The sequence below is a fragment of the Anthonomus grandis genome, chromosome 17 (assembly GCF_022605725.1).
Source record: "Anthonomus grandis grandis chromosome 17, icAntGran1.3, whole genome shotgun sequence".
Classification (NCBI taxonomy): Eukaryota; Metazoa; Arthropoda; class Insecta; order Coleoptera; family Curculionidae; genus Anthonomus; species Anthonomus grandis.
In genome coordinates, this window is record NC_065562.1 from 7,900,432 (window position 1) to 7,927,259 (window position 26,828).

Below are 26,828 nucleotides of genomic sequence, written 5' to 3' on the forward strand. Positions count from 1 at the left end.
ATCAATTCTCACAGCTTGACTTCTGTTACTGAGATACGACTTAAACCATTCAAAAGGCGCTCCTCTGAACCCGTAATATTGCAACTTTTTTAATAAGATGTCATGATTAACACAATCAAAGGCTTTAGAAAAATCACAGAAAATTGTTGCTGTAGGGTGTTGGTTGTTTAAGCTAGAGTATACATTATTAAAAAGAGAAAACATAGCATCATTTGTGCATTTGTTATTTAAAAATCCAAATTGATGGGAAGTAAGTATTTTATATTTTAGCAAAAATGATTAAAGTCTTTTTTTAACCAATCTTTCAATAATTTTTGAAAGTGTGGGAAGAAGAGCGATAGGGCGATAGTTGGAAGACTTATCTTTGTCTCCTCCTTTATGTAGTGGAATTATTATCGCCAACTTAAGGCAGTTAGGAAAAACACCTTTTTGAAAAGACTGATTAATTAGAGTAATAAGATGACATAATGTACATTCGGGCAGATTTGAAAATATTTTGAGAGTAAGTCCATCAATTCCAGAAGAGCCTTTGTTTTTGATTTCCCTAATTGAACTGCAAAGCTCTGGTAACACTACGGGCGTAAAGAAGAAGCTGTGGAAATTCTCATTTGCAATGGGAAGATATGAAAGTGGATCATGGGAAGGAATTAGGGTACTCATTAAATTATTTGTCACATTTACAAAATAATCATTAAGGTTCTCAGATGAAGTGGAGATAGTATTCGACAAAGTAGGCTCAAAGCATTAACAATCGAGTATGTTTCCTTAGCCACATTTTTAGATTTAGCCAGTCTCCTATTATAATAAATATCCTTGGCGGCTTTTAAAGTTCTCTGATAAATCTTTTTGTAAAGTCTTACGTACTCATAAAAAAAAGCGCTGTCTGAAAATTTCTTAAGATGAGATAATAAGCGCATGTTCTTAGCAGATGTACGCAAGCCTTGGGTAGACCAGGGGTTACGTTGCTTCTTTTTAAGAGGTCTCAAAGGAAAGGACTTGTGAGAAAGACTAGATAGAGTTTTTACAAATATCAACGTCGTCAGAGAGAATATTCCAGTCAGTTGATTGACAAAGGTGCCTAAATGTAAAAAAATTTTATCCGAGAAAATACGGCCTAATTTGCGTGGAACATTTTTATTTTTAGATTTAGTTATGGAAAACTTTGTTAACATTGCTTCATGGTCTGAGAAACCTGGGCTTAAGACAGTACAATCGACGAAATCTGGCTCAAAGGAAGATACGACATAATCTATTGTACTAGAGCTGGTTTTAGTTACTCTGGTAGGTGATTTAATGTGCATGATTAAGCCAAAAGAGTCGAAAATGAACTGGAGAGATTCTTGAGCAGCACACACACTGGAAAAATCAATGTTTAGGTCGCCACATAAAATGAGTTTGCTTTTTAACGGCAGAGACTCAAGCAAGCTTAGTCATTTTTGGAAAAAAAACATTTACGTCAGCATCAGGTGTTCTGTAAATACAAACAACGTAAAGATCAAAATTATTATTGTAGACAATGGAAAATTCAAATATTTTTTCAGAAACTAAATTATCGAACTTGGTTACCATTGAAAAGTCGTTACTAGTAGATAATATCACAGTACCTCCATGAGTTAGATTTGTTCTATCAAATCTGGCAACTGTAGTGTAATTATCCTTTCTTGGTATCACAGGCTCACCAACATGCAACCAATGTTCAGTTATGGCAACGATTTCTGGAAAATGAAGCTCTTCTAGTAAAAGAAATAAATCATTAGTTTTATGTCTTAAAGACTGAATATTTAGAGAGAAAATACTAAGCTTGCCATTGTCCAGTATTTCAGAGGGTGCTTGATCCTCTGTTCGCGTCAAGTCATTTAAAAAATTCCTGGCTGGAGAACCTGGCACCAGAATAATAATTGCTATGACTCTCTCTGATTTTTTGAAGGCGTAGCAGCTTTTCTGATGAGAAGAAGGACCTGAGGTTCAGTCATCATTTAACATATAAGACGAAACGCCATGCTAAATTTAAGCTTAAGGCAATGGAAGTCTGAAAAGTAGGCTTTACTACTATACCAAGTCTTCCACTTTTAAAACCAGGTAATTACTTGTTTTAACAATAAAATTAGGTGATCTTATTGGTGTGTACGTTAAAAAACACTAGATTTTGCTTGCAGAAGTATAATAATAAAGAATAAGAAGAATTCCTGATAATCTCTACAAAGATTATATTGATGCAAGATGTAAAAGTATTGAAATAAATTAATATATAAGTTTATATGATTTGGTGGAGATTGGTATTCCACAGCGAACGGTTTTTGGTCCGATATTAGTCTTGGGTGCTGAAATCCCATAATAGTTTTTTAGATTTTTTTCAGCAGATCCGATATCTTTTAATAAACTGACTGGGGAAAAGTTTCTAATAAAGTTCTTGTACCAAGTATGGCGTGTATAATTTTTTTCAGAGTTTTCTCACTTTTTCACATTTCATCGTCCTCCATAGGTAATCTGCAGTCTGCATTTTCTCCAAAGCCCTATACATAACATATATTGCCAGCCGTAGCCTAGAGTATATACCTATCACTCCATTTAGAGTCAAGTTAACCTCTTTTTTATTTTGAATATTAATTAAGGCATAATTCATCCTACTACTGGCTGTTGCCCTTATGCAGTATTTAGTACTGGGATGCAATGTTCAAGCAAAATGCAATGGTTTACCCGGTAAATCATATGTTTGAATAAAGTAAGCTATAGAGAAGCTCTACGCAAAAATATTTATAATGCCCATACCAGTACTGGACCCGGGAAATGGCAAAAAAAGAGTTTATAAACGACCATTATTCTGATAGAGATTATAGGCTTTGCTATATTGTACCAAATGCCTAAAGTTAATTCTAGATCAATCAGATTATTCTGGGCTTGTGAAGCCTTGACTCTCGGCTTCTTTGACTTCCTGAGACTAAAACAAACGTGTGCGGTTGATAGTTTTATCGACTTGCAAGTATTCATACCCTTTTCATGTCTGCGTCAGAGTGTGCGCTTGGTGCTGACGATTCGTTTGTGCAGTGAAGAGAGATAACGCTGCGTCAGAGTTATTTCTCTTCACTGTATCAATTCACTCCCTTGTTATGCCAATTTATTTATTTATTTACGGAATTCATTTACAAAAGTGTTACATAGCATACCCATACAAACATATATATTCAGATACAAAATATTCTATAAATCAATGAAAGTTGTGTAGATGACTTAATTGATTAAAGACTCTATGAAATAATATTCTTTAACTGCCCCTTAAAAGATGTAATCCTAGAGTCAAAAAGCTTATCCGTCTTGACAGGCCATTAGCACTTCGAGCCATTCGTGTAATTGGTTCATTAATACCATAATTGATATGGCGGAATGGGACTGAAAATATTTCTCATTGTCTGTTCAATCTGAAAGGCACCTCAAATTTAAAAAGAGACAATAACTCGGGACAATCTATAGTACCATTTAAAATCCTATGCATAAAACATTAGTCGAGTAATGTTCTTCGACTCTAATGTGGATAAGTTCAGGTTATCACTGACCCACTGGTAGTAATACTCCTGTCTCCTTTAACCACATCTAAAAGCCACCACCCTTAAAAATTTATTTTGAGTCTTTTAAATCTGCTCAATGTAGCAGTTATATGAAGGGGACCAAACACAATTGATCCATACTCCAAGATGAGCCTAAAAAGAGAGCAATAAAGTAATCTTAAAGTAAACAAAGACAAATCAGTTGCAGCAACCTCTATTTTGGTACCAATTGCTACATTATTTATTTTATAAAGAAAAGCAATAGGGTTTCTTTGCTTAGAAAAAGTAATCTTATGTCACTTATTGATATTAAGGGACATTCTATTCAAGTGGCACCAATTAAAGAACAAATTAAGGTCTTTTTGCAGGAGCACAGCATCAGAAATGGATGTAATAAGCCTAAATAGCTTCACATCATCAGCAAACATTAGCACGCGACAGTTTTCAAGAGGCAAAACAAAAAAACAAAAGACCCGAGTAAAAGCCCTGTGGTGCCCCAGATGGCACCAAAATTTCAGTGGAACATGTACCTCCAAGATTAATAATCTGGGTTCTACCTCTGATGAATCCCGAGATCCACTGAAGAAGAAGCCCCACAATACCTAAAGCCCAAAGCTTCTGCTAGAGTACACCATGGTTAACCTAATCAAAAGCTTTGGAAAAATCTGTATATAATGAGTCAACCTGAAGTCCCTTCTCCAAGCAGCGGTAGAGGTAGTTGACATATAGCACCAAATTATAGCATATAGCAGCATCAGTAGATCTGCCTTTTATAAATCCAAATTGCTCAGGATTAAATAAAGATTTAATCCTAACTCCAAGCAATCATATGACTGACCAGGCACTCAAGCAGCTTTGGCAACTCAGATTGGTTACACACAGCCCGGTAATTGGAAATTTAATTTTTACTACCACATTTAAAAATGGGTTTTAGAAAACTTATCTTCCAGAGAGTGGGATAAGAACCAGTACCTAGAGATTTGTTAAAAATGAACAGTATCGGCTTCGTAAGAACACAAACACATTTCTTTAGGAAGAATGCCGGAATCCCATCTGGTCCAGCGCAGAGGTTATTCTTAAAGGAAGTTATAACCTTATAAACATCCTACGTTGACAGAGTTAAAGTGCTCAGACAAATTGATTTATCAAAATCAAAAGATGGTATGTTATTGACTTGCTTGTTATTGATTCTAGCAGACATATCTTACGCCAACAACTTCGAAAGAATCTTTGTGAATCACTAGTGTTGTCAAATTTTAATTACTGTGATTTTATTTATGGACCATGCTTGGATATCAACACAAAGTATAGAATCCAGAAAGTTCAAAATACTTGCTAGACTTATATTTGGCTTAAGAAAGTATAATCGTCTTAGTGCTAAAATTGAGGAGTTGGGATGGTTAAGGATGGAAGATCGTAGAGCTCTTCATGTGGGTAACTTTCTTCACAAATTAATGACATGCCCCAATGCTTTTTATTCATTAAAAGATAAATTTGTTTTAAGAACTTTCGTACATTCACGTGTCCTACGTATTTCAAGTTCATTTACTATTCCTCGTCATCGGACGGCCTTATTTAAACGAAGCTTTGTATATAATAGTATTAAATTATATAATAGGATTCCTGACAAGTTAAGATCTTTAACTTATACCAAGTTTAAAAAAGCGTTTAAAGTTTTTATTATAAACCAGGAATTATGAAAGGTGAGTGCATCAGTTATTAAATTATTATTCTGTTAAATTTTTTATGTGTTACAATGATTAATATTATTGTTTAAAAATGATAATATTATCTTTTGTCTAAAACTTTTTTAAAAGTTTTTTTTTTAAATATTTTGGGTACTTTTAGGTCATTACCTTAATTTTGCTAGCCAAACACAATGTATTTTTGTTTTATCTCTTTTAAGTATAAATCTTAATTTTCTTTTGTTGATAGTGTATTAGTAAATAAGCCATCTATGGTGCTTCAGTGGTTAAGTATGAATAGCTACTGCAGCTAGTAATTGCCGAAATACAGCCTGCAGTACTGGAAAGAGTGTGTGAAAATTGGACCTCTAGATTACGCCACGTACGCGCCAGCCTTGGGGGTCACATGCCCGAAATCATTTTTAAATATTAATGCCAATAAAAATTCTTTCATATAAAAGCAAATTCGTTCATATCAATAAAATATTTTATGTTAATTTTAATTTAAAGTTCTCCGCCTCTAAAAAAAAACACCCTTTATAAAAAAGATGTTTTTATTAATGATAACCTAAGACTCTTACTTACATCTAATTCAGATAATTCAAAATCAATATCCAGTGTAACAATTTGGAAGACATTTACGTAGATCTGATTAGAAGAAAGAGAGTGTCCCAATGTAACACATTTGTAAATAAAGTATGCTGTAAATATCTGTATTATGTAGTAATAACTGAAAAGTAGTTTAAAAATATGTTTATAATTAATTTCGCCATACCCTGCATTGTGGGTAACGAAGGTTTTGATCTATGTGAGTTCATAAATGGCCATTATTCTAGTAGAGATTAAAGCTTTTTTATAGTGTAAGCCATACCTGAAGCCTGCTCTGGACCAATGAAAATATTCTGGGCTCGTATTGTAAAACTGACGTCATCGCACTAAGTATTTATGCCTCTTTGTGTCATAGTCTGCAATACTACCTTCCGAGTGTAAGCGCTATTGTCGAAGTTGGAAAGAGATAACTCCCTTCACTGCCCATTGGCATCTTTTTCTGTTAAGTGATAGCGATGTTCCACTTAAAATCACCGATGTACTAGATTTTTAGGAAAATCTGGATTCCTTATTTCATATAGAACTCCTAAGCAGAGAAACTCCTTCTTCCTCTGCGTATTTTTAAAAAAGTAATTAGTATTTTAAATATGTGTTACATTATTTATCAATTAGCACCATTAAAAAGTAGTCATTGATTAGAACACTTTTCTTTATTGTCCCAAAGCCGCCATAACTCTGAATCTAACAGACATAATATATGCGATATCCAAAAGCGTGACAGACAACACGTCTTTGCGAAAATTGCGTACATTCATCCATAGATACACCAATATAAATAGGTCAATATAGAAACTAAAATAAAAGAGAAAGATGTTTTCGAAAAGAAAAGAAATCAGAAATTTAAATAAAGTAAATAAGGAAAAGTTCAGAAAGCTTGTAAAACGCGAATATCGCTTCATTTTTAATGGAATTGGAAAAGATCCAAAGAATAGAGTGGTAAATATATATATACTTGTAACCTTTAGAATACAGGGGTTGACTAATTTCATTTAAGTAAAAAATATAAAACACATACATGTTAAAACTAATTTACTAAAATAAGCATAAAAAATTAAAATTGATGTTGGAATTCGGCTAATATTTTATTGACAATATATATTTAAACTGTTTAATTATTCGTTTTTTTTTAATATCATTGATTTTATCTTTTTAATTTTAGTTCCTCGACCAGATTACCTGGGAGTTAGTCTGGTATGCAGTGGCGGAAACTTGCGCGCTCAAAACTCTCGTCCGGTCGGTCACGCACGCGCAACATGCTCTGCTGTGGCCGCAGAAAGGTAAGCTAAACTCTAAGTATCTTTAAAAAATACATTTTGAAAGATTTATTATGCATTAATCTAACTAAACTACTATTTTTGATTCTGAAGTCCTACGACAAGCGACTGTAAAAATCCATAGAAAACCCAGGTAATCAACTGACGTCCCAAAACCGTGACAAAAAGTTCAGCAAAAGACTATAATGACGATTTTACATGACGACGTAAAAATCACGTGTCCCACCAAAATAACATGAGTTTGGTAACGTAATTGGGACGTCTATTACTGACGTCTATTTCAACTAACGTATTATTTTAATATTGTAGTAAAACTGTCTCGTAATTTGATTAAACTTAATAAAATGTATAAGCCAATATCAAATTAAGGTTACGATTGGGCCCTGCTAAAGAAATTAGTGTATGCAATAAACATCACAAAAAACAGATTTGCATCAAAACGCAAAACTGCACCAATGACGCTGACACCATCATAAACGCCATCCACAAACGGAAGAGCACGTGTTGGTCGTGATGATAACAACGATGATCGACATCGGCGAGTTTAATTACTAATTAGTAATTTTTTTAGCAGGAATGATTTATTCTGTCCATAAATTTATTTATTATTTTCTGTCAAGGGCTTAATAATATTTTTATTATTTTACTACACGCCACACTATCCTAAATCAAAATTAAATACACTGAATCTAGCTACAAAATATCTAATTTGGCAACACCAAACGTCATGCCGGTAAAAGGCAAGTCGATTCTATACTTAGTATACTTAGAAATGTAAATATGGTTTTGACTTATGTGTTAATGAGTGAATCATTTGATAACCATAAAACTCATTTGATACCAGTGACCTTCTTTTATACGTCAGAATTGACATTCTAGAAACATGAATGTAAGTCCTCTTTTTTATTGTCATTCAATTTTATCGTCACAAAAACGGCCTTTTGGTGACTACATAATTAAAAAACCATATTTTGACGTTTTTTTTGACGTTATACGTCATTCTGGGAAGAGCCCGGTAGTGCCTTCCATAAGGTACTGACGAGCATTGGAAATATAAAATTGGTATTTTTAATGAGTTTAGTAAAAAGTGAGGTTAAATTCTGAATCGAAGTAATAAATCATATAAGTGTCATCATATATATCAGTAGTCAATTCAAATGCATATATTCTGCATCGTCTGAGTTCTAATAGGACATTGGTAAAGAATATGCCTTAAGTTAGTAATTTGCTTTAAGTTAAAAGACTAAATAATCACAACTTATTTCTGCTGACTGATGGTATGGCAGAGTCTGATCTGAAACAGCTAATGTAAGGAGTCTTATAGGGAAGCAATGTATAATGTTAATACATTGCTTCTCTATAAGACTGGGACTTTCCAGTGTTCAAGTTTCTTTATACTATTCAATACTGTTCAATACTTCTAAAATTTTAAAACGAACAGCGGTAACTATTCAAACAAGGCAAAGTTCCTTCCAGTGTAAATTAAAATGTTTAGTTATATGAAAATAACTAATAAAATTTCATATATACCTATAGATGTTAAGTTAATCATTTAAAAATTCCTCCTAAGTTAATTCTTGCTGATCCAGGTTTTTGTGAACCAAGTTCTATTAATAATTTAGGTTGCTATAAATTTTGGGATCTATTATGAGCGGTCTAAAGGGAACTACACAAAGTCTTGGTCTTAAAAGTATTTATTATTTCTTTTAGGTTACACGCGTTTCGCTCATATTAAGAGCATCTGCAGACCTAAAAATTAAAAACAAAGAAACTAAATACAATAACAACCTTAAAGTTAGATAAAATTGATACCTTAAAAATCGACTACAAACAGTACATGCTTTACGGTCACATTATACACACAAACTGAATAAAATAAATTCTTAGGAATGTGATACGCCACAAGTATGTAAAAAACCAAAACAACTAAATTAAAATTGATGAAATAAAAAATATACAATTATTGTCCTAAGTGAGATTCGAACCTACTGCTAGTCTCAAAAAACATGTCAGTTAAGCAATGTAAACCACTGCGCTACCAGGTCCTTAGAGATATCTCTAGTAGAAGTGGAGTATGTCAGGCAATATAGTTAAAAATGAGCCCGGGTTCAAAATTAAAAAAGTCGTTAACACAGTCTAGGATTAGGCTTTTCTTGCCTTTGGTGATTTCTAATTTTTCCAGAAGGTCCAGTTTTCTGCTTTTTTGGCATTTATGTACGACTGATACATTATCAGGAATAGTAAAATTGTGGCCCGAGGACAATAAATGTGTAGCAAAGGCCGACTTGGTTTCAGTAGTATAGTGAAACCACTGTAACCTACTGTTAGAATTAATCAATACTTTGGAGCTCGAGACTTTGTGTAGTCCCTTTAGATTATTGAATCTAGGGTCTCTTTGAGAAAATGGACGACTTCTTTCAATATTATTAGTAGGTCAAATTAAACTGGGTAAAGATTTGCCAATTATTCAAAAGGCACAACTTGGGTGGGTTGTTTCCAGTAATATTTTAAATAACGAAATGCGTAACATTTCATATAATTTAAGCGTAAGTAAAATATTAGAAGAGAATTGAACCCTTTTTTGGGAAATTAAAAAAAAATATATTGACATTTCTTTATTAGCAAATGATAAAAGGTGTGAGGATAATTTTAAATGTACAACTATGCGAGATCAAAATGGACGATTTGTAGTCTTCTTGCCAATTAACGTCCCATATCAATGCTAGGAGAGATTGCTACTAATAGTTTGTTAAATTTGGAAAAACCCTAAATTCATAGAGGAAAATGAATCTTTAAATCACATGGCCAAAACTAGTTTCGAGGCCCTTGAAGGTGAAACTATATTCTTTTCACCACTTAGTGTGTGAAATAATGCAAGTACCACTACAAAACAACAATTTGTACTTGACAAATCTTCTAAATCAGACAGTGTTTACACTTTAAATTACATTTTATTGATCGGGCCCACTGTGCAGGATAATCTTTTCTCAATTTTATTGCGCTCAAGAAAGCATAATATACTACTCATCCCTGATATAGAAAAGATATACGGGCAAGTATTAGTGATTACCGCCCTTTGCAAGTAATTCTATGGTGGTCTAATCCTTCCTGTAAAATTCAGCCGTACCTATTAAATACACTTACATATGTTACCGGTCTTGCTGCATATTTAGCTAATAGATGCTTGAAATAAATTCCCTTAGAACTAGCCCAAATTAATCCTCTCACAAGTAACATAATACCAAAGGATTTTTACGTGGATGATCTGTGTAGCGACAGTGGTACTGTTGAGGAAGTTAAAAATATTAAAGAAAATGTAACCAAAGCTCTTAGGGATATGGCTCCGACATTTTTTCAAAATTTCACTGTAATGACCCCAAAGTTTTGAAAATATTGTTAATTTAAGTAGTAATGTTTACTTTAGGGAAAATTCCCAGCTTAAAATACTTGTTTTATATTGGGAGCCCATGATGATATTTTAAGGTATTCTATAAAAATATCCTCTAATAATAATTTAACTAAACGAAATATACTATCATGAATATGTTTTACTAATGCCAATGAGCAAGCATATGGTGCTTGTATTTTCCTAAGTTCTTCTAATAATTTTGGTAACATCTGTATTAACTTATTATATGCGAAAACTCGAGTGGCTCCACTCAAAATCAAAACTATTCTTAGGCTTGAGCTATCCGCGGCTCTTCTTCTGGCGGAATTGTCAAAAAGGATGGTACAAGCATTTGATTTATCATTAGATAAAATATACCTTTTGGAATGATACAATAATAGTGATTTAATAATAGTAAGCCCAAATTCATGAAGTAACAGAAGTAGAAAATTGGAATTTTGTGAAAGCGGAAGAAAACCGAGGTGATGTGCTTTCTCGGGGCGTTAGTTTAGGTTATCTTCTTAGTAGTGACTTGTAGAAACCGAATGGCCAAAGGCTAACGTTAATTTGATAATCTGCCTGAAAGGAGATGAAGTCCAATTAATTGTACTGTATCTTCAGATGCAGCTACTATTGAAAATTATTTATTAAGGGTAGCTGGGAGGCTAAGACACATTGATTTCCCATACGATAAAAAAAAGGCTGTTTTATCACCAAAACATAAGCTAACTTACTTAATTGCTGAGCATGAGAACCTTAGACTGCTACATGCAGGACCTCAAATGTATTTTGCCTCCATAAGAAGAAGATATTGACCAATATCGGGTCGAACTCTCGTCAGAAGAGTAGTGAGGTCATGCGTAAAATACTTTCGTTTTGATGCTTCTACTATTCGTCATATAATGGGCGACTTATCTTTCCACCGTATAAAGCTAACTAGAGTCAAGGATAGGCTCACTAGACATTACAAAACGGTAAAAGGGTGAGTGTACCTCTTTGTATGTTGATCAACTCGAGCTGTACCTCTTGAACTGGTTAGTGATTTATCTACCATTGCGTTCTTAGCTTGCCTACGTAGATTCTTTGCAAGAAGTGTTTTTCAGAAATATTTTCTGATCACGGGACAAACTATATTGGGGTACAAAACGAACAAATTAATATTGAGAAGAACTTAATTAAAGAAGGAATTAAAAGGCATTTAATGCATAAAATTTTTATGATAATACTATTTAATAGCATTTCTCCAACCCCAGAATCACCCACCCCTACGCCTCCATTTCAAACGCGCTTCACTGAGTAGGCCCGTCCTTTTAATAAAGGTTTGCACGTTGTCCCAGTCCAGATCTTTAAGAACTTTCATTGGAGTGTCGTTGTTCCGAAAGTTTTCCTTCTCAGGCGACTCCACCTATCACAGATACCTAGTATGTGGTATGAAGTCTCTTCCCCTATACCGCAATTCGGACAGAGCGGGCTTTCTCTTATACCAAGAAGATGTAGATGCCTGTTTAGGCAGTTATACCCAGTCAGAATTCCCACCAAGTCCTTGATACTCTGTGGGGTCTTTGTAGTCACCTTGGCCTATCTCCATCCTTCTGTCCTCGAATTCTTCCTTGTTTTTCCCAGGCCCAATTATTAAGTTCCTGGGAGATTTGTTTTTTACTGAGACCGAGACAAGGTTCAAGGCCTGCGAAGGGGTTAACCGAACCTTGTCTTACCAGCTCGTCGGCCCGCTCATTGCCCTCGAAACCCTGGTACCCTGGGACCCACCTCAGTCTCACTTCCCTGTGTGCTGCAGATTTTTCTAATGTGTCTCTGCAGTCCTGGACTAGCGCTGAGCTGGCCCTGAGTTTCTGGATCACCTTGAGGGCAGCTTGACTATCAGAGTAGATGCAAATCCCCGATTTGGACTTGAAACCCTTCTTTAACCTTAGTTTGCCACTCGCTGTAGTGCATCTGGATGAAACGAGTGCTCCCTTAAATTTTAAAGCCTACTCAACTATACTTTCTTAGATAAAAGCATGCCTAAATTCCAGATCCATTTCTCCTCTTAGTACTAATCCTTCAATTCCATAACCTCTTACTCCCGCGCACTTCCTCATTGGAGAAGAATTAACCAGTATTCCTGACGATAACTACTTATCCATTTCTGAAACGATGAAATTTAAACGCCTTCAAAAATGATACAGCATTTCTGGGCACGCTGGTCAAAGGATTATGTTTCCGAATTGCAACAGAGGACAAAGTGGAAACAAAACTTCCCTACGCTACTAAAGCCAGGCTCCATTGTGTTGATCAAAGAAGATGGCTTACCACCGCTAAGATGGCAGATGGTTCAAGAAATTCATCCTGGTTCTGACGGAGTAGTTAAAATAGTACCGTTCGAACTTCTACTTCCACTTTAAAGCGTGCTGCAGTAAAGCTGTGCATCATTCCATAATCTGATGTCTCTGGGGAATGAAGATGTTTAAAACCAAAGGATTTTCAAGGCGGGCGGCATGCTCAATTCCCTTCACCGAAACCCTGGGAGACTTGGTAACAGTGCAAAAGGTCGCATCGAGTTACTTATTTTGTGACGCAAGACAAAAGCACGCATTATAAACGTTTAAATCATAAAATTAACTGTAAACCTTAAAAAATAAAAACATTCATACAAGCGAAAATCTTCAAATGTTATTTACTTATAACATGAATAAATAGATGATAGTGTATAGCAGCTAATAGTAATCTAAATACTGCAAACACTAATGTTTTTTTCTAAGCTCTGTACTTAAAGAAACAGAAAACTTGCAGGTACATATCCTATTTCCTCTTATTGATAATGAAGTTCTTTGTATAATTAAATCTATGGCTATCAAAAAAATATGTGGTGCTAATGAGATTCATTGTGCTCTATTGTTAGAGTGGGTTAATATTTTTCTTCTTCCTTTAACCTATCTTATTTATTTATCCTTTCAGTCTCGAGATTTTCCAAACGAACTTAAGACATCCATTGTCATACCTCTTCATAAGAAGGGTGATACTTCGCTTCTTAAAAATTATAAGCCTTCGCCGCATTGTTAACTGCACACAAACTGAAAGTAGTGTCGAAGTATCCGTAATCTATCCATAGTAGGCACGTCTTAATGTTGCTGTTTTTTACAGATGTGATTTTTAGAAGCTGCTGATCAGGTCTTATTATATATATATCTCTATATCTCCTTTAGGGGCGAACCACGTGTAACTTATTTTCAATTTAAATATATGAAACTTTTGACCAAATTTTTAAATTCCTTAAAGAAACGCCTTGCTAGATGCCTGCAATGTTCTTTCTTCTCGTCAGTAAGAGTCCAGAGTTGGTCTCTTTATATAATTAGTCGATTTTAATCTTCTTGGATTTAACCAAGGCCTTGGACACTGTAGACCACCTTAAGCTTTTAAATTAAGTGTCGCATTATAGTATCAGAACACAGCTGTAGATTGGCTCAAAACATATTTATCTATTAACCATATACAGGGTGGGGCATAGTAACTAACTGTTTTTAAAATAATAATAAAACTGTAAGTTTTTACTCTAAAAATTTTTTATTGGTAACACACTATAGGTAATAACAAAGCATTTTAAGATACTTATGAACGGAAAATAATATCTGGCATGTGATGACCATTTTCATTGACGCACTGTTGAAGTCGTTCTAGAAAATTTGCCTCCACTCTTTCCAATAGATCTCTTTTTTCATGCATTTCACGCGGATTTTCGCTAGCCCAGTAATGACAATTTTGTCTGTCGACGGCGCCATTAAGGTGGAAATAGGCTTCATCACTCATAACTAAGGAAAGGTTTTCAAATTTGTTCATAAAGTTGAAGCATTTGTTGAGCAAAAGGCAAAGGGTTGTGGATAATCTCTTACATTTAATTCCTGTACAACCGCTATTTTCTACAGATGAAAATGTAATTCGCCATGTAAAATCCGTCTTACAGTACGATTGCTGATTTGAAGTGCTGCTGAATGACGACGAGCAGAGCGGTGTGGGCTCTGCAGCACCGCTTGTCTAACCCTTTTAACGTTCTTTTGAGTACGCACAGTACGCTGGCGGCCAGGTGGTTTTTTTTTCATTATCGAGCCTCCTGTTCGAAGATTATATGTAAATCCAACGTAAGATCGTGTCTCGAGCGGGGACGGAGTCATTTCGATGAATATTGAATCTTCGAAGAAATTTACGTTGAACTGCAGTCACCGACTCGCCACTTCTAATGCCGCCCACACACCTTGATGTATGCTGCGATGCAGGTATCGACTCTTATGTTCCATGATGCAAGTTGCAGTGTGTGTTTTACTGAATCACCTATTGGCATATTTGGCTATCAGTTGCGGCTTGCAGCGATGCAGAGTCTGGAATCCCATTTTGGTCGGCGAGCCACGACGCCGAGTCGGTGATGCTGATGTAAGTTTTAGCGTGTATAGAATTGTGTCGATGCGAAGAAAGAGAAGATATTTATTTATTTTCCCGCGTCATTGAGTTTCGTTTGTTGTTTATTTGATTGTGTGTGTTAAATTCTATGATGGAGGAGTTTATAAACATTAATCATCTGCATACGTGTCTTTGGAATATAAAGGCTAAAGAGTATTCAGATAGAAACATAGGAAACCAAACATATGAAGAACTTGAAAAAAAATGCAAGGAGAGACTTTGTAGTTAAAAAAATTCATACCATGCGATGCAGTTACGAGAATTAAAAAAAGTAATAAACTCTCTTAGATCTGGGAGTGGCACTGATGAAGTTTATATGCCATCCTTATGGTATTATGATATATTGAGTTTCATAGCAGATTCTGAAATGCCTCGAAAAGGCAAGTCAAATATAGATGAAGAGGACGAGAGTGGCACCGAAAAAACACAGTACGAGGTATGTTAAACATGTGGATATTTATTTTTTAAATCATCGTGTACCCAGTGACTTCGTAAAAAGTACAACCCCCTGTAACATTTTTATTTCCTATTGAAAAAAAAATATATGTGCACACGGGAAATCCGTAATTAAATGTTTGGTAATTCTGCATATACAAGGTACGACAAAAAGTATACTTTTTTTAAATGGAATGTCAATTCCTATTCAATGAGAATTCCTATATATGTATCTTGACCTAAATGAAAGATATGATTTTCATTTATTGTCACTTATCTATTTTAACTTATCTAGTCCTTTATTTTATATTTATTTTAACTTATTTATAAAACACTTTATTGTTTTTCGTTATAATAAGTTTGAGTCAAACCACACTTTCTTTCCTGGAAAGCTACAGTGCCGTTAGTATTATATACCGTTAGTTAGAAGTATATTTTGTATTCATCTCTTTTTTTTTTTGCTCGCGCAGTTGCTGCTCTCGGAGTCCGTTTTAGTGGTGTTAAAGGATTTTTATCTTGTCGCCATTCTCCAGGTATTACTTCTCCAGTTTCAGTATCTTCTTGGTCATATGAATATCTTGGCGAATAAGTTGTAGATAAGTTACGTTCAAGGAAGTTATGAAGAGCACAACATGCTAAAACTAAAGCATCAACCTTTTCAATGTCAATAGCAATATCTGTATGGAATTTACGAAACCGGCTAGCCATTATACCAAAAGCATTTTCTACGATTCTCCGTGCTCGACTTAATCTATAATTAAATATCCTTTCTTCCTTTGTTAGGTTTTTTGAGCATACGGCTTCATTAGGTTTTCAAGTAGCGGAAAAGCTTCATCTCCTACAAAAGTATAAGGCAAGCTAAATTGTGTTCCACTGGGAGTTTCAGGACGCGGCAGATGTAATTTGTCATTTATCAGTTTTTCATAAAATGTAGTTTCTTGCAAAATCCCTCCATCGGAAATCCGACCATTAATACCGGTGTGAACCATTATGAATTCGTAATTTGCATTAACAACTGCTAACAATACGATGCTAAATTTGCCTTTATAATTATAATAGTATGAACCACTATTATGAGGCTTCATTATATTAATGTGTTTACCGTCTAGCGCACCACAGCATGTATCAAAGTTCCATCTTTCCTTAAATTCGATTGCTATTGATTTCCATTCCTCTTCGCTCTTTGGAAACTAAAACAAAATCAACGAGTTATAATTAATTTCAGGACACTGAAGGAAATGCAGAGTTAACAGAATTCAATGATTCATCAGACACAGACTTATCAAGCATTCAGTCTACAAGTAGGTACTTCACGTATGAGCAGCACTCTCTTGACGTGTCTGACTACAAAAAAAAGAAGATTCCCCAAGAAAAGTAATTCCTCAATATCGCAACTAAAACTTTGGCAAATTACAATAATTTATCTAACAATCATAATCTTCCTACACATGTTGATGATAAATATGATGCTATGGGCAAAAAAATGGCATTTGATCTAAGGTCCCTTTCCCCTGATCAACTTATTTTTGCAGAAAAATTAATGAGTGATGTTATTTATTATGCCAAATTAAATAAGCTCAATGAAGATACAACGGTTTCGATTAAACAAAGTCTGGGGTTTAATACATACCAACATCAAACCAATAATAATGGTCAATCTCGTAAAAATAATAATTCTTTAAATACAGTTATTACACCTAAATATACTAATCTTGAAACAATAAATGATATTATTTCATTTCAACTTCATGATACAACTGAACCACAACAGTTTTAAATTAATGAATTCTTGCATTTTAATAAGCAATAGTTTTAAGTTGTGCTTTAATATGTCTATAATAAATAAATAAATAGATATAATTTATTGTGTTTATTTATCTTTAAGTATCCTTCGTTTGATAATTCCTCGTATATAGCAGTACACGTTTCAGGAATAATTTTGCTTAATAGTTGAGGAGAAATCGCAGTAGAAAACTTTAAATCTTCATAACTTCCTTCTAACTAATTACCAGTAGCTAAATATCTCAGCCTTACAGCCAGTCTTTCTTCTGTAGTAACGGCCTCCCTCATTATCGTATTCACTTTTTTTTAACTACTGCTTATAAAACTGGTGTTGGCAGAACGTGCCTCATTTTATTCGACAAGCAAATAATAATACTCTAGTTTTTAAAAATAACTTCACCCAACTGTCTTTGTGTTTCATGAACATCGAGTCGATTCAGGCATCGCAACAGGTTTCGATTTGAGTGGGCACTTATGCAACTGATGCAAGTTTCATGAAACATAAGAGTCGATGCCTGCATCGCAGCATACATCAAGGTGTGTGAGCCGCTCAACAAAACAATCGTAAGCGAATACGCGTTGCTCTAACGTCCACGGCTCCATGGTTGCGACCACAGAACACAAAATATATATAGAGAAGTGGTGGATTGCATACAAACTGATAGAAATTCTTCTGACAAATCAGCTAGCGTCCTTTCGCTTGTTGGCAACGGAAACTCTTGTAACTAACTTGACAGTTTGACGCGCCTAATTGGACCAATCAAAATGGTAGAAAGGCGTGGCCAAATTAAGGCGGGAAATCAAATTTCATTTAATCTGACAATCTTATCATTTAATCGTAACATCTAAAGCAAACGCCTAATTAAAAAGGTTACTCATAGAGAAAAGAGCCTTTTTGATTAGGTGTTAGCATCAGATATTGATCTGAACAAAAATAAGACTTCAGCTTTATTTTACATATTTAAGTGAGTTAATTTACCGCAATAATCTACGACAGTGTACTAACAATAGTGTACAACATATCACCAATTGGACAAATGGAAATAAAACAATGTTTTTCTTTAATACATTTATTATTTAATTTTCCTGAAAAAAAATTACTTTAAATGATATACATAATATACTTACAATAATTTATTATAACAAACATTATATAAATTAGAATTAATCTGAAAATGTTTAAAAGTATTTTGTTAGCACTGAACTACCCTAATCTTAAATAGATTAGAAAAGGTTGTCAAAATTTTGATGCTATTTTCTCATAATACATCTAAAGGCATTCCCATTAGGTAAATAATATCCTCATTTTATTCCCACATAGATTCAATAGAGGAGGAATTACCCTTATTTAATATGTACTTGTATCTGTTTCCTAAAGAAAAATTAAACAGGTTTTAAAATTATTTAAATTATAATTTAAATATTAATTTTTAAAATTAATTAAAAAATCTATAGTAGAGTATTACCAAAAAAAAATATCCATTTACAAAACAAAATAAACTCTTTTAAAAGAAAAACAACTTTTTAGTATAAACATACATCACTTACATAGTATATACTTGTTGGTCTCTTATATAACCAACAACATATCTTGGAATTATAATATTAATAAAAACTTAATTCAAGGAGAGATGTTTACATAAAATCTCTTAAAAAAACACAAGCTGTACGAAAAATATTAATTCTGATCCATTCCGGGTGCTCAGGTCTCTTAGTCTCAAGTGGTATGATACGAGCATGAAATAAAATTTAAAAAATAGGCAGTGCAAGCCTTATAAATCAATTTACTAAATGATTCATGTGAAAAAAAGACAAAATAAATGTTTAAATAAATATGGTCCGGTATTTTTCCAAATAGCAGCTACATTTATTTTTTTAAAAATCTCAAAAAAATAAATAAATTTCTTATGTCTTTTGTCGATTCATTCCACTCAAGAAAAAAAAATTCTCATTTCTTAATATATTTTTTTTAACCTAAATAGTGTCCGAATTCACCCCTATGTGTGGGTGAATTTGGACACCTATTGTTTTTAGCCTATATTCGAATTTTGACATGCATTGGGGTGTAGTCGAACACAAGAATTGAAAATAAAAAGTTTTCCACGTCTCTAGATATCCAAAAAAATATGAAAAAATATATTTTTTTGGATATGAGGAAAACACAATAATTGAGAAACAAGATATATTTAAAAGCATTTGTTCACAAAATAAATAAAACAAACTCCTTTGTTAACTAAAAAAATATTCACCCGGAAATTTAAATTGGTATCGGACTCTTCGTGCGTCTTTTACAGATCTGAGAACAAGCGTTAGTTGACGTCTTTCAACGACACTTTCATCTTTAGTTTGGGGGTAAGTATAATAATCATTAATCTCCCATCTTGGAAGATTCGTGCTTTCTCAGAAAATAAACCATAATTGTATCATTGATCCAAAACTTCCTTGACACAGGCGACATAGTTTTTTATTGTCTTTAAGTTGGTTAATTTTACTATGACAAAGGTGTCAGTTATTATAATTGCGGCTTTTGGATCCTCAAAAGCACCCTGGACTTCCTTATTATTTCCAATTTGATTATTTTCTCCATCAAGTTCATTTTCTTTTTCGCTTTCACCATCAAATCGTTCATCGGCTTCATCCTCATTTGACAGATCTAGTTCATATGATGAATCTGATGATGAAGAGGAGATCCTTCTGTTTGGATGTTGTATAGCTTTTCCAGGAGCCACATTGAGCTTTTTGCCTCTTCTACGCGTCGGTTCTTCAGTAAATCGTTTATCTTGAAGTAAGCCAACGAACGTTTCAGACCATTTATCAGGAACATCATCCTGAGCGTTTGGAACTGGAATTTTGTTTAACACTATCTCCGGATTCAAGGGAAAGATTCCACATGCTCGAAATCTCGACTTGATGACCATCAAGCTGCATTGTAGGTTCCATGGCAGTTAATGTGGTTTTAAAAACTCTGGGAAACTCTGATTTAGGAATACATCCCTTATTTTGTAATTTCCAATCTGTTAATGCAGCTCACAATTTTTTCTTCAATGGGGAAAAAAATGCCACGTCTAAGGGTTGAAGAAGGTGCGTGGAACGGAAATAGACCGAATCTTATATTAAATCTTTCACATTCCTCAAGAACATGTAAAGACACATGGCTTGACAGATTGTCGCCTATTATTATTTTTGGTCCTTGAAGATTTTTCAAATATGGCAACGCAATCTTATAAAACCAGTCTTCAAAGGTGGGCCCGTCGAACCATCCGCTACTTGTACGGTTGTAGAAAGCGCCTTCTACTCCCCCTTCCACCCACATGGGATATAAATGTGTAGCTTTATAAACTGTGTAGGCGGTAGTAATTGGCCAGATGCAGAAATAGCCATCATGATAGAGATGCTGCTTTTACTTGAATCCATTATTCTCTCCGCTCGTTTTGAGCCTTTACGACACAACACTTTAACACGACCCGGGTCATCACTCATGTTAGTTTCATCGTAATTGACGATGTTCGTATCTGGCACTCCCTCCAACGTGTCCCTCAAATTCGAAAAATATTCCACAATAGTTTATCTACTCACGTTTGCTCTGACACGTTTAATGTTTTGTGCGAGTCGCTCAGTTAGACGCTTGTTTCGATTCAAAAAACAATAAAACCACTCTTGTCCTGGCATATTATCTCGGAACTTCGCTATCCTCATTCCTTTACGATCCAAATACCTCTTGACAATATGTCGTATATCGGATCGTGTGAGGGGAAAGCCCCATTCACCAAATTTTTGGATTCCCTCTGCTAAAAATATTTCATCCTCTGCCGAGAGTGCAGTTTGCCCACCTTATTTTTTTACTGTGCTTATTTTTTAGCTTATCGCCGATGGTTGATTTTGGAATCATAGGTTTCTGAAGCATCACGAAAAGACCTTCTGCCCCGTCGAACATCCTCTAGGGCCCGTTCCAAAGTCTCTAGCGTATAGTTCATAATCTGGACACCGAGTTTCTTCACATATTAAGTCGCATGGCTGTCCGAATTCACCCCACCTAGTGACAAATTTTAAAGTTAATCCCCTAAACGAAAAAACCAAGGTCAAAAGTCACAATGTTTTTATGCTAAATTGTTGTTTATATAATACTTTTCAACTATTGTTGAAAAATGCACAATTAAATATTTCCTAATTCTCCCACCAGAAGTTTCTTTCTATGGTATAGAGAAAAGGCAAAACATAAACAAATATTTGAAGTCATAAAATGAATACTCACCTCAAGTTGAATTGTTTTTACACTGTGAATACATGAACTCCATGGATACTTAATCGTGTCTAAACGTCGACAGACGTGAAAATCTAAACAATGTTACCGACAGGAATATTCTTGCGCAGAAATGCATTATGTCCGAATTCTCCCCTACTGTCCGAATTCACCCCAGATGACGGTATCAGCATTATTAAAATTTGTGGAGAACTGATCAGAAGAAATTCGATAGCTCAAAGTCTTAATAAAATTTACATTGCATATCGCTCTCCATGTTTTTCTTGTAATATGAACTGAAGGAAATTAAAACAATCTTTTATTACTATATTTCTCAGAACCATTTAAATATACATACATACTCTTACATGAAGGAAATTGTTAGGAGAATTTTAAATCAATTTGTAATTGTTGAATAGAAAATGAGAGGTCGGACATTTTGTAATATGTATTTATAATAATCAAGTTCTTCATTGAAATCAACTGAATTTGATTTTATTAAAGATTAAAGATTGACAATACAAAAACATAATAGTAATAAATAAAATCAGATTTTCTTACCAGAAACCTGGAACTGCTTGCCTCAAATCAATCAAAACATTACTCTCAATATTAAAAGAGAACTTTTTAGAAAAAAAAGTCATGAATTTAAAATAACATCCTTAAAACAAATACCAAACTCAACCCACGCTTGCATTTATTGGAATGAAAAACAAACTCAAATGGTATGACGATGAAAAATGATGTTCTATCAGTCAATGTCAACAACTGACTGTCAGCTCCCCGTCAATTTTGCCAAGCAAGATGGCCGACATACGATTCCGATTTTCACCATACAAGCTTCATACATGTAACGGAAAGGCTTTGAGTCAAGAAACGGATCGGAACATGGTGTACGCCCCTCCCTTTTCCAATGGCCGCGTACTATCCAACCTAAAAACACTTGGTTCCTATGCCCCACCCTGTATAATGAGTTGAGATATGAAAGTGAACACCGTTCTCTATCTGTTGTTTATAATTTACTAGTTTTCTTTTGTTGAAGAGTGCCTCCTATATAACCCTTTGCATAAGTAAAGACTATATGAGACTGTCCATTCGCTGAATATTTTTATATATTCACTCCGATCAGGGTTATCCTATATAGAATCTTACTCATAAAGGAAAGTTCTTATACCTTTATTTAACGTTTTTGGAAATTCCTATTGATGCCCATTTGTCTTAATATGATCAGGTGGAATCGGTGTGCAACAGTCTTGAAGCAATTTTTCCAAATTGAGATTATGCCAATTCTTTCGTCTTAAGAACTTTTTATTATTTTTTAGTTTTTTCTTTCTTCTGCTATAGTTTATATGCTTCATGCATCCCTTTTAGGTAGTTTTTATTTAAAAAGTTATATCCTAAAACCTTTAAAAAGAAAAACATTTCAAACATCATTATTATTTCGCACTGTGCTTGTAAAGTCTTCTTCCGGAGACTTTATTTATTAGAGTACTAGAAGTGCAAATAAATTATTTATTCATTTTGTCTGATTATCTCCAGATAGTCCTATGAATACCGTTATTAAAATGTTTAATAATTTGTCTGATCATATTAGTATTACTAAAACTTTTCCAGGATTTAAAAAAACCTTTCATATTCTTTGAATTAATTATATCTATTTTTTTTTAATTTCATTTGTATTTAATTAAATAGAGCAGCGTGTCCTCCTTTTCATCTGTCTTGCGTTTTATCAACCATAAAAGCGGTTCTTGATCTTAATTAAAATTCTTATCATTTATTTATTATTTATTTTATTAAATAAAAGCCAAGAATTTACACTACGTATAGCTCTATGAACTAAGTAGGCATTACAATATATTTTAATAAATCTTCAAATGTCAGCTTCCAAATTTAAACACTAAACATGTCCAATTTGTCCAGACGATCCTTAAAACAGTTTACAGAAGGAGCAGTTCTGACATCTACGTGTAACGAATTTCAAACATCGAACACTCTTTTAGGCAAAAACATTTGACCTGTTTTTGTTTTATACATCTGTTTTTTTTTATTTCAAAGTGTGATCGTGAAGTCTAATATCCCGATTTCTGTCAAATAGTTCGTTTAAATCACAGCCCATATAATTATAAAGGATTCTGAATGTAAAAATTAAATCACCACGAAGGTTTCGTTTTTCAAAAGTTAGCAAGTTTGCATTTGAAAGTCTCTCGCTGTAGGTAGGTCTCGGCATACGCAAACCATACGTATTATACGTATTATTTATCATGTCCTTCTAAGATCACATTGGATGACTTCTTTAGATCAACCATGACGAATTTTATTCAAAACAACTTAATGAACGACGACTTAATTTTTCTCTTCCATAAAAATCTATGCAATATTTGTAGTTTATTGTTAATATTAATAGGGTTGGCTATATAATAATGTAAAATTAATCTTGTCAATCTGACTTTAATGTAATGCTTTGTCTCTCTAAATACCAACTAAACTCAATAAAGAGAACTCAGACCAGACAATAAACCTGATACAGCCAGTATATATATCCATTGGATTAGGTGATAAAAGGTGCCAGCACTGCAGAGGCAAGAAACAATAAAGCAACTTTAAATGACCCATTATTTTAAAGAGCCTCTAATTAAAACGTTCAGTTCGCCGCCATTACTTTACCACTTTCACTCAATAGAATTAATTCTATAGAAACCCGAACTAAATATTTCTTCTCTCAAGCAGTTAACCAACGCCTGTTCAAGTTAAATATATACGAATAAGTTGAATAGGGAACTTTGAGGAATGCGGAGACCTTTAAAGTCTATAATTTTTTTTAAATTAGAAAATAGTATTGGGGTTGGTAAATATTATCTCGCATAGTTAAGTGTCGCAGAATATATGGCAATGGCCTCAATTAAATCTTTTGTCCTACAGAATCATAACAATCGGATGAGAGCCTGCATAGGAATGTTTACTCTTTTTATAGGAGTTACTGTACATTTTTGGGGCCTTAATTTCCAAAATGGACGAGTGGAAGCAGCACTTTGGTTTGCAATAGTAAACAAGGTAGTAAACAGATAAGGTTGGGGAAGCTTTCCCTAAGATCAGCAGAACTTGTCACTATCTTTCAAAATAAAGTATTCGCTTCGATTTGCTTAATTGCTGACACTATAACACAGCCTTCATTAAAACAAGCACGATTGATAAGCAGAGCTCCAAGCTAGTAGAAAAATTTATTAGTGTCCCAAATGACCTGGCACTAAGGTACCCCTTATCTGGGAGTTAAATGACAACACGAAAATAACTTTTTTTTTACTTATTTATTTCAAGAACGAAGGTTACAACTAAAAATTAACTTAACTTTAATAGTAACTTAACTTAACAGTAGATAATATAAACAAAAATGGAATTGTTAACAAAAACACATATATATTTTATACTATTGATGTTTGCTTAGTAATCAATAAATGAAAAAGGGTTTATAAGTTTTTTAAGTAGCTGAATAAACAGATTAGTAGCGTGTAATTTCTCCTTTCGTAGAGGTGAGTCTGGAGATGCAGTTGAACTTAAATGACAATTTGAGGCTGACTGTGTGTGGCTTCTGGAGAAGTAGAGTGGTTGGTATCTTCTGGAAGTTTAGGTGGCATCTTAAAGTATTGTACGTAGACTTGGTACCCAATGAAGCTAAGGATAATAATATACAGGGTGTTCCGTTGATCATGTTACAGACTTCTAGGGCAGATAGAAAACGTCAAAAGAAAAACAAAAGTTCATATAAACATGAGTCCGGAAAAGCTTTCACAGGGAGCTAGCTCTTTGAAAATAACCTTTAAAAACTAGTTTTTTTTAATAGCTCCGGAACTACTTTAGCTACCGCAACCAATTTTGGGAGGTAAATTATTGTTAGTACGTTTATTCTTTTGAACCTACTAAATGAAAAAAATATTTACCAGGGGCTTCAGAATCAGGGGGGTATTTGGTAAATTTGGGCCCATTTCTTTAAGACTTTAATTTCTGCCCGTTTGGGCATTAGATTATGATGTTCCTATGCTTTTTACATAAAAAAGGTGCTCTTAGTAAAAGTCGGTAAATGGTAAATATCACCGTTTTTGTGAAAATTGACGAAAAGCAAGTTATGAGATACAAAAATGAATTACCCATTATTATTAATAAACAATTAAAAAAACATCTGGCGTAAATAAAAAATAAATGTTTAAAAAAAGTTAAGGTAGCCACTTTATTAAATTGGTACTCAAATTAATTAACTGTCACTTTAAGTACCTTGAGGCATAAAATGTTTAAATGATTTAAAGTGTAATAAAAAACCAACAAATTAACAATTTTAGAAACGTAAACAAATTTTATTAAAGATTGGTATTACAAAAATAAACTTAAAATATTAATTACTCAAGATGCCGGCCGCCACGATCGATACATTTATTGTATCTACGCACCATATTAAGGTTGACGTGGTTAAAAATATCAGGCGTGGTTTGGATTACTTCAGCAGCTGCGGAAATTCTGGTCACCAGGTCTTCTTCTGACTCGACTGGAGTTTCATATACGAGACTTTTCATACGCCCCCAAAGAAAAAAATCTAAGGGTGTCAAATCTGGTGAGCGCGCTGGCCAGGTGACAGGGCCTCCGCGCTTCTAATCAAGCGCCTTCCAAAATTTTCATTTATAAACTCGCGGACAATAAGTGATAAATGAGCTGGCACTCCATCGTGTTGTAACCATAAGTTCTGTCGTATATTTAGGGGCAGATCATCTAATAGTTCTGGCAGAACATTTCTTAAAAAATTTAAATAAATATTTCCCGTTAAACGAGGAGGCAACATAATTGGACCAATTAAGCGTTCTCCAACAATGCCGGCCCACATATTGACCGAAAACTTATGTTGATAGCTCCTAAAATAAATACCATAAGGGTTTTTCTCACTTCACACATGATTATTCTTAGAATTAAAAATGCCTTCTTTTGTAAATAAAGCCTCGTCAGTAAAAATGACATATTTTGGAAATTGAGGTTCTTCTGTACACCGGTCAAGAAACCACTGGCAAAAATTCACGCGGGGCATTAAATCATTGGGTCCTAATGATTGCACCTTTTGCAGGTGGTAGGGCCGAAGAAGCTGTTCCTTAACAACGTTCCATACCCTAACATGATTTACATGCATCGCATCAGCTACTGCTCGAGTACTTACTGATGGGTTATCTTCAAATCGCTGAAGCGCTTCTTCCTCAAAATCTGGGATTCGGATGTTCCTTTGCGCGCCATTATCTTGGCGTTTTATTTTAACGGAGGTCTCCGTGAGCCGTTGATTGACCCTTTCAAAAAGTGTGTGAGCTGGGATTCGCCTTTCGGGAAACTGCTCTTCATATAGTCGAGAAGCAGCTCTACCATTACATCGAACTTCCCCATAAATTAAAAGCATAT

At 34.1% G+C, this 26,828-nt stretch overlaps 1 protein-coding gene across 1 annotated transcript in view; it reads left to right on the plus strand.

Moving 5' to 3' along the window:
* Positions 1 to 26,828, plus strand: part of LOC126746611 (rho GTPase-activating protein 100F) — a 358,577-nt gene that overhangs the window by 65,378 nt on the left and 266,371 nt on the right. Inside the window, 1 exon segment of the mRNA XM_050454928.1 lies at positions 6,996 to 7,113. Within this exon segment, the coding sequence (XP_050310885.1) occupies positions 7,030 to 7,113 (84 nt within the window). The 5' untranslated portion in view covers positions 6,996 to 7,029.